General features: G+C 64.1%; 1 protein-coding gene across 3 annotated transcripts in view; it reads left to right on the top strand.

Annotated features, from left to right (window-relative positions):
* The window catches only part of CMKLR1 (chemerin chemokine-like receptor 1), a 6,091-nt gene extending 1,559 nt beyond the window's left edge, over window positions 1-4,532 (top strand). Inside the window, exons 1-4 of one of the 3 annotated variants that reach the window (XM_085313483.1) lie at window positions 742-843; window positions 2,026-2,167; window positions 2,420-2,732; window positions 3,005-4,532. In XM_085313483.1, coding sequence (XP_085169609.1) covers window positions 3,071-4,156 — 1,086 coding nt within the window. In that variant the 5' untranslated portion in view covers window positions 742-843; window positions 2,026-2,167; window positions 2,420-2,732; window positions 3,005-3,070 and the 3' untranslated portion in view covers window positions 4,157-4,532. Of the gene's footprint in view, window positions 1-741; window positions 844-2,025; window positions 2,168-2,419; window positions 2,733-3,001 lie in introns of those variants that run through there. The other 2 variants (XM_085313481.1, XM_085313482.1) reach the window with 2 other exon arrangements.
* Window positions 4,533-7,405: the final 2,873 nt, after the last annotated feature.

Below are 7,405 nucleotides of genomic sequence, written 5' to 3'. Positions count from 1 at the left end.
GCGTCCCGCGGGCTGCGTCCCGCCGCTGCAGCCTTCCCGGGGCAAAGCCGGGGGAGCTTTCCGCCCGGAGGAAACGCTGCCGCCGCCGCGCTCGGCCCCGCTCTCGCCGGACCCGTTTCCTTCCCTCGCTTCTGCTCCCCTTTGCATCCTCGAAGTCCCGAGCGGKTGACGCGGGGCGGAGCGGGCGGCGCTCCAGCCGTCTCCCGGAGTGCGCCGTGCCGCCTGCCGGGAGAGGAGGATCTCGGAGATGCGCCGTTTGCAGAAAAAAGGGAGTTTTATTGGCCTTTTTATTGCCTGCAAAATGCCAAGAGAGCCTAAAATTAATAGCGACCGCTATAAAGCAAAAAGAATAGGAGATAAAAGAATTTTTATCATCTCGGAAGCAGCTCAAGTCATTTTAAGCGATGCAGAAACATAAACTGCCCTTTTAAAGAAAATCTTTGCCTTGTAGGTACAAACTCCCCTTCTCCAGCGCTAACCTGGCGCGCGAAGGGGGGAGCAGGGCCGAGCCGGCGCTGCCCCGCTCGGCTCCGCGGCGGCTTCGCCCGGGAGGAGCTCTGCCCGAGGCGCGCTTGGAGGCGAGCCCGGGCGGCTCGCGGAGCCCGGGGCGCCCCRCGGCCGCCGCCGCCGCTGCCCAGACAAACACTGACTCACGCTGTTATTCTGTCCCACCCTGGGCAAAGCGGGCTCTTTTTAAGGCTGCTTTTCCCAGTTATTTCTTTCTTCTGCCCCGCTCGCGCGGGCTGAGGACGAGGGGCTGCGGGGAGGCCGGGCGAGGAGGGAGCCGCGGGGCTGGGAACGGCGCCGGCACTCCCGGGACGCAGCCCGGCGCCGGGGGCGCAGGTAGGGCTCGGGCTGCCCCACGCTGCTGCCTTGCCTCGGGCCACCTCGGGCAGCTTTTTGGGGGTCCGGCGCGGCCGAGCGGGATGCTGGGGGGGGCCGCGAGTCCGGGACGTCTCCTTCGTCGTGCCGCCGCTCTCCGGGCTGCACCTGCTGCCTCAGTTTCCCCTCTGGGGCYGGGGGCTCTGACCGCGACCCGGAGGGACGTGGGGTTGCGCAGTGCCCGGGAGCGACCCGTGCGCATCGCACGGTGCCCGGCGGGGGCAAACGAGCTCCATGAGCCGCCGCGCGGTTCCCGCCGGAGCGCGGAGCCGTGCCGGGCGGGGGGGCCCTTCCCGCGCTCCCCGGGGATCCGGGCACCGCGGAGCCGTTACCGCGGCGGCCGCTGGCTAAACCGGCAGCGCCCCGGAGCCGGGTCCCGAGAGCTGCTCGCTCCGATCCTGGCTCTTTCTTGCTGCCCTCCCGTGGCTCCCGCGGGCGGGAGAGCCGCGCGCTCACGGCGCGTTTCAGTCCCCGCTGGAGCCGGAGGAGATTCCCCGGMGCGGGCGACGTCCCTCCTCCGCGGGGTCTCCAACGGGGACGGCGGGGAGGACGAACCCTGAGCCGGCGGGGAAGGACGGTGCCCGGGACCTGCGCCGCGGGAGACGAGAGGGCGCTCGCCGCAGGGGCGCCGGCGCCCCGGGGAGTTTAATCGCAATTAAAAATAGGCGCCCTGCGCGTTTTAAAATTAATCGGAGGAAGAACTGTGCGAGATCCCGGGCACCGCACGCGTGTTTCTGGGTTTAATCATCTGCAGTACCGTTACTGTCGGCTGCGTCGGGGGTTCCTCGGGCGCACGCGCCGGTGCTGGCACCCGAGGGCCTTTTCCAGCTCGTTGCGTGCGCCGTGGCCTGGGCGGTGCGGGAAGACCGATGCYGCGCGGCTGAAAACCGGCAGCGGGAGGGTTTCTCCGCCAGGGTTTCCCACTGGCACCGCAGGTGCCTTTCCCAGGGCCGGAGGCTCCCGGGGGCTCGGGAGGTGCCGGGAAAGGCCGGGCAGAGCGAGGGCGTAGRGGATGCTGCAACGCGGCGCTTGCTCTCTGTGGCTCAAAACACCGCCCCGGCCCCGCGGCGCGGGGTTAAAYCGCGGCGGCTGCTGCTCGCTTTGCCCCGCTGATCTGTTCCCTCCCTTAACGCGCTTCCCTAGGGAAGGMGCTGCCTCGGGACGCCGAACCGCCTGCTCTTCCTCCGGCTCTTCCAGGGTTCCCAGCTGCTGAGCGCCCGGGTAAAGCCGCGCTGCGGGGCCGCCGGGAGCGGAGCTGAAAACACGCCCCAACACAGGAGAGCAGGTGAGATTTCACCCCGGCGTTCACGCTAGCGCCGGCTCCGCGCTGAGCCCGGCCCGGCMCCCGCGGGGCTGYGTGCTTRGCCGCGCGCAGGATTTCCTGCGAAGCGTGCAGTTCGCTAAGTGCCCAGGAGGTAGAAGAGAAGGGCCATAACGCGCAGCAATGGGAAGATCTCAAAGCTATTAATGAGCTATTAATGAGCATAATCCTAATTTTTTTCCCTGGAGGTAGGTGAGTAATAAGCCTGTTTTGCAGGATGAGGCTACAACCGCATCCTGGTAATGACAGACGACTCTGAATCACGTCCTGTGGTTCAGAGACCTGATTTCTGCCTCGGTAAGAGGGCTGTAAATCCTAAGCGACTCCTAGCAGAGGAGCCGTGGGAACAGCCTCTTCCCCGGGGCGGCTGCAAGCTTCCCGCCAGCACCCACCGCGCACAAACCACAGCAGGTGGCAAAAAGCCACCGCGGCGCCTGGGAACCTGCCCCACGGTCGTTTCGGAGCTGACGTCAGTGCCCGTGTCCCCGGCCGCGTTCCCTGCCCGGCTCCCAGCTCGCTCGCGCGGCAGGTACGACAGCCGCGGGTGTGCCGGGAGCACCGGCCGGGCGCGGAGGTGCCCCGGTTCTCTGCGCGCCCGGCACCCGCCGTGGGTTTTAGCCGTGCTTGCAGGGTGCCACGTGGGGCACGGGCGCCGCTGTTCGCTCCGCGTACCCGAGCTGGCTCCTCCCGGGCCCTGCCGTGCCCGCGTGCCTTTCTCGGGGGCTCCCTCCGCTGGAGCAGACTGTGGTGCTCCCCCAGCGTCTGTGTTGCCTGATGTGACTTTGTGTGTTGGCACAGCAGAGACAAGCAGAAGCATCATCGCTCAGAGACCCCAGTACCCAGAAGACTGCGAACTGCCTACAGATCATGGGCCTGCAGAATTTTTCTGATTACTCTGAATATATTCATAACTATAATGATGATACGGATTATACCTATGAYGAGTTAGACAGCTTGAAGACAAACCCATCCCACGATGGAAAAGACATTGCCAGGATCCTCTCCGTTGTCATTTACAGCGTGTCCTGTGTGTTGGGGTTACTAGGGAATGGCCTCGTCATTGCAATCATAACTCTAAAGATGAAGAAGTCGGTCAATGCCATCTGGTTTCTCAACCTGGCTGTCGCTGACTTCCTCTTCAACATCTTCCTGCCCATAAATATTGCTTACACTGCTMTGAGGTACCACTGGATCTTTGGGAAAATCATGTGCAAGTTAAACTCCTTCCTTCTCATCCTCAACATGTACACCAGCGTCCTCCTGCTCACCACCATCAGTTTCGATCGCTACGTGTCAGTGGTCTTTCCTGTCTGGTCTCAAAACCATCGATCCACCAACCTAGCATATTTAGTTTGCTTGATTATCTGGACCATCGGCATCGTTATGAGCTGCCCTTCTCTCATCTTCCGAGACACGGCCCAAGCCTCCAGCTCCGTGATTTGTTTTAGCAACTTCTCCCTGTCCAGCAATAAATCTTATCTACCCCTGGCGCTAGCAAGACACAGAACAGTGACCATCACGAGGTTCCTCGCCGGGTACATCCTTCCCATAACCATCATCACCTTCTGCTACATCGCCATCGTCTTCAACCTACGACGAAACCGCCTTGCCAAATCCAAAAAGCCCTTTAAGATCATCGTCACCATTATAGTCACCTTCTTCCTTTGCTGGAGCCCCTACCACCTGCTGAATCTCCTGGAAACAGAGCCCCACACAGTCCCGTTCTCCGTGTTTGAGATCGGCATTCCTATAACCACGGCCCTCGCGGCCTCCAACAGCTGCATGAACCCCGTCCTCTATGTCTTCATGGGCCAGGACTTCAAGAAGTTCAAGGTCGCCATCTTTTCCAGACTGGTGAACGCCCTCAGCGAGGAGACGGGCCACTCCAGCATTGTTCACAGGAGCTTCTCCAAGATGTCTTCAATGACGGAGAAGGAGACGACGGTACTGTAAACGCAACCTGAACGCTCGCGGCGGAGTCACGGTCCTCCGGTGTTGCCCGTGCCCACTGCTAAAGTGGTGGCCCCCCTGGCCACGGCCACCGCGCGGGGAGGGCGGCTCCGCCGCTCTCCTGCAGCGCGTGCTTTGGCTTCGCTGCCTGGGGGCTGGCACAGGTTGGAGACCACCGCCGCTTTGTGGGGCGGAGAAACCAGCCGCCCGCAGCTTTTCTTTGCGACTGCCACGGGGGTTGCGCCGAGCTGTCCCAGCGCGCTCCAGCCGGTCAAGGAGACGTTTCCGGACGTCCCTCGGTACCCTGTGCACCGTCCGGCCCGCGTCCCGCGGTGCGGGCGCTCCTTCAGCTTCCGGAGACGCGCGCGGATCGCCGCGGGCTGCGTGCGGCCGAGGCCGAGCCGGGGGAATTCATAGCGGGTTGGTGACTGCCGCCCCTCGGGTGCCGCTCTCCGTAGCGCGGGGCGGGGAGCACCCGCGGGCGCAGCCCGGGCCCCCGCAGCCCGCGCCCCGCTGCCGCCGGCCCGAGGACGGTGGCGATGGAGGAAGCCTTGGAAGAGGGAGCTGGGGGCAGGGACGGGGCCGTGCGCGGCAGGAGCAGGCTCCCGCTGGACTTACCGTACCTGGGCACGTGCTGGGTGGAAAAGCCCAACAACTAGCTGCTTCCGCAGAAGAAAACCGGTAATTCCAGCCAAAGCAGCTGCCTGGGGAGAAACACGGTCCTGGCCCCGCCGGATCCCGACCCGCTGAGCAAAACTGCTCCAGGGAATCCGCGGGGCGACGGAGGGGCGCGACCCCCCGGGGGCAGTGCGGGAGCGGGGCCGTGCCAGGCTCGTTTTCGTGGCTGCGTTTCGGCAGCCCGTCTGTCATTACTGCAGACGGCTGTCCGAGAAGCGCCGGCTCGGCTCGGTCCCATTTTGGGTTAAATCATCGTTATAATGACGGCTTTGGAAACCTAATCGTTGAGCTCGTCTGTGGAGCTGTTTGCCTATTTAATGCAAAACCTGTTCTCCGTGCCAAGAGGCCCCTCCGTGCCCCGGCACCCGCAGGGCTCGGCAGCGCTCCGCGGCRCCCCGAAAGGAGCGGCAGGGAGGACGGGGGCGGCGCGGGGCCGAGCGGGACCCCCGCCTTTCCCGCGAGGGTCGGCGCTCAGCACGAGCTCGGGCGCCCGCTGAGTCCGGACCGCCCTGCTGCTGCCTCGGCTTGGCCAAGGCCCCCCGCCTTGGGGGGCTCGGTTCTGGGGCAGCGCGGGGCTGGCTGGGGCGGGGGGGGACAGGCAGCAGTGCTGGGAGCTGGGACCTTGTCCCCGGCCATGGGGCCATGTCCCCCAGACCTGGGACTGAGTGCTCCAGCCCTGGGATCCTGTCCCCAGGACCATGTCCCCCAGCTCCAGGACCACATCCTCAGCCCCAGGACCATGTCCTCAGCTCCAGGACCATGACCTTTGGCCCCAGGACCACATCCCTCAGCCTTGAGACCATGTCCTCAGCTCCGGGACCACGACCTCCGGCCCCAGGACCACATCCCTCAGCCTTGAGACCATGTCCTCAGCTCCAGGACCATGTCCTTAGCTCCGGGACCATGACCTCCGGCCCCAGGACCACATCCCTCAGCCTTGGGACCATGTCCTCAGCTCCGGGACCATGACCTCCGGCCCCAGGACCACATCCCTCAGCCTTGGGACCATGTCCCCCAGCTCCAGGACCACATCCCTCAGCCTTGGGACCATGTCCTCAGCACCGGGACCATGACCTCCGGCCTCAGGACCACATCCCTCAGCCTTGGGACCATGTCCCCCAGCTCCGGGACCACGACCTCCGGCCTCAGGACCACATCCCTCAGCCTTGGGACCATGTCCCCCAGCTCCGGGACCACGACCTCCGGCCCCAGGACCACATCCCTCAGCCTTGGGACCATGTCCNCCTCCGGCCCCAGGACCACATCCCTCAGCCTTGGGACCATGTCCTCAGCACCGGGACCATGACCTCCGGCCCCAGGACCACATCCCTCAGCCTTGAGACCATGTCCTCGGCTCCAGGACCACGACCTCCGGCCCCAGGACCACATCCCTCAGCCTTGGGACCATGTCCTCAGCACCGGGACCATGACCTCTGGCCCCAGGACCACATCCCTCAGCCTTGGGACCATGTCCCTCAGCTCTGGGCCCATGACCTCCAGCCCAGGAGCATGTCCCCAGGACCCCAGGACCCCAGCCCTGGCCACCCCAGCTCTCCCGGCCCCTCAGCGCACCGAATCCCTGTTAATTGGCCCTGTTTTCCCACCACGCAGCCCGGACCTGCTGCAGTCGCTTCGCTGGTCACTGTGAACCGTTTGCCAGAGCCCGGGAGCTTCTGGGCTGGGTTTCATCTCACCTGAGTGTTCGGGAAACTGCTCCAGAATATACAAAACATCCTTTCTGTGGGACACTGCCGGCCTTAATGACTCTCCTTTTTCAATTAGCTGTCACAGCCCTGAAATAAAGCCGCGCTTTGCTTCTCCGACAAATCATGCCCTTTATTTGGAATTAGATTTAAGAAAAAAAAAAAGAATAAATATTTTATTATTTCTCTTCCATCGATGCCAGGCTGGTTGGAGCCACATTTAAATTATCTCCGCCGCATTCAGGCAGATTGTCAACCGTAAATTTTATGGAAAATAGTAAAAACGATAAATAAACATGTTTCTTTCGTCGGGGATGAACGTTACTGCTGCTCGGATTTACAGCGCTCATCTCCCATACGTTTGCCGCTGTTCCCGGGAACGCCCTGGAGGCCGGGGCCGCGGGAGCGGGGAGGCGGATGTGCGCAYGCGTCCCGGCTGGACGGACAGACGGACGCCCGGCCCAGCCCCCCCCCCCCCAGCTGTTGTTCCCGGGGTGGGGGGCTGCAGGGACGCTGGTCCCGGCCCCGGCGGAGACCTGCCGGAGCAAATCGCGCCGGCGTCCGGGGTTATTGCTGCAAGCACAACGCGAGCGGAAAAGCATTTCGGACACGGCAGCCGAGGGGGCGAGCGGCACAGAGCGAAGCAACGACCGCCGGCGAGCCGCTGCGGCGCGGAAAGTGCGACGCCGGGCCGGGCACGCCGCGCCGGGCGAGGCGGCGAACCCGCCGAGCGGCCGCCGGCTCCCCCGGCGGCACAGGAAGAGCTCAAACGTTGTGCCGGCTCCACTGAAACCACCGCCGGCGCTGCCCCGGGCTCCGGCAGCCCCCGGCGCTGCCTCGCGCGCGGTACAAAAATATACTTTTATTTAAA

Source organism: Rhea americana, unplaced genomic scaffold, assembly GCF_003343005.1.
Source record: "Rhea americana isolate MKP2758 unplaced genomic scaffold, rheAme1 scaffold_389, whole genome shotgun sequence".
NCBI lineage: Eukaryota > Metazoa > Chordata > Aves > Rheiformes > Rheidae > Rhea > Rhea americana.
The sequence above is the reverse complement of the archived record's forward strand: the minus strand, read 5'-3'. Positions and strand labels throughout refer to the sequence as shown.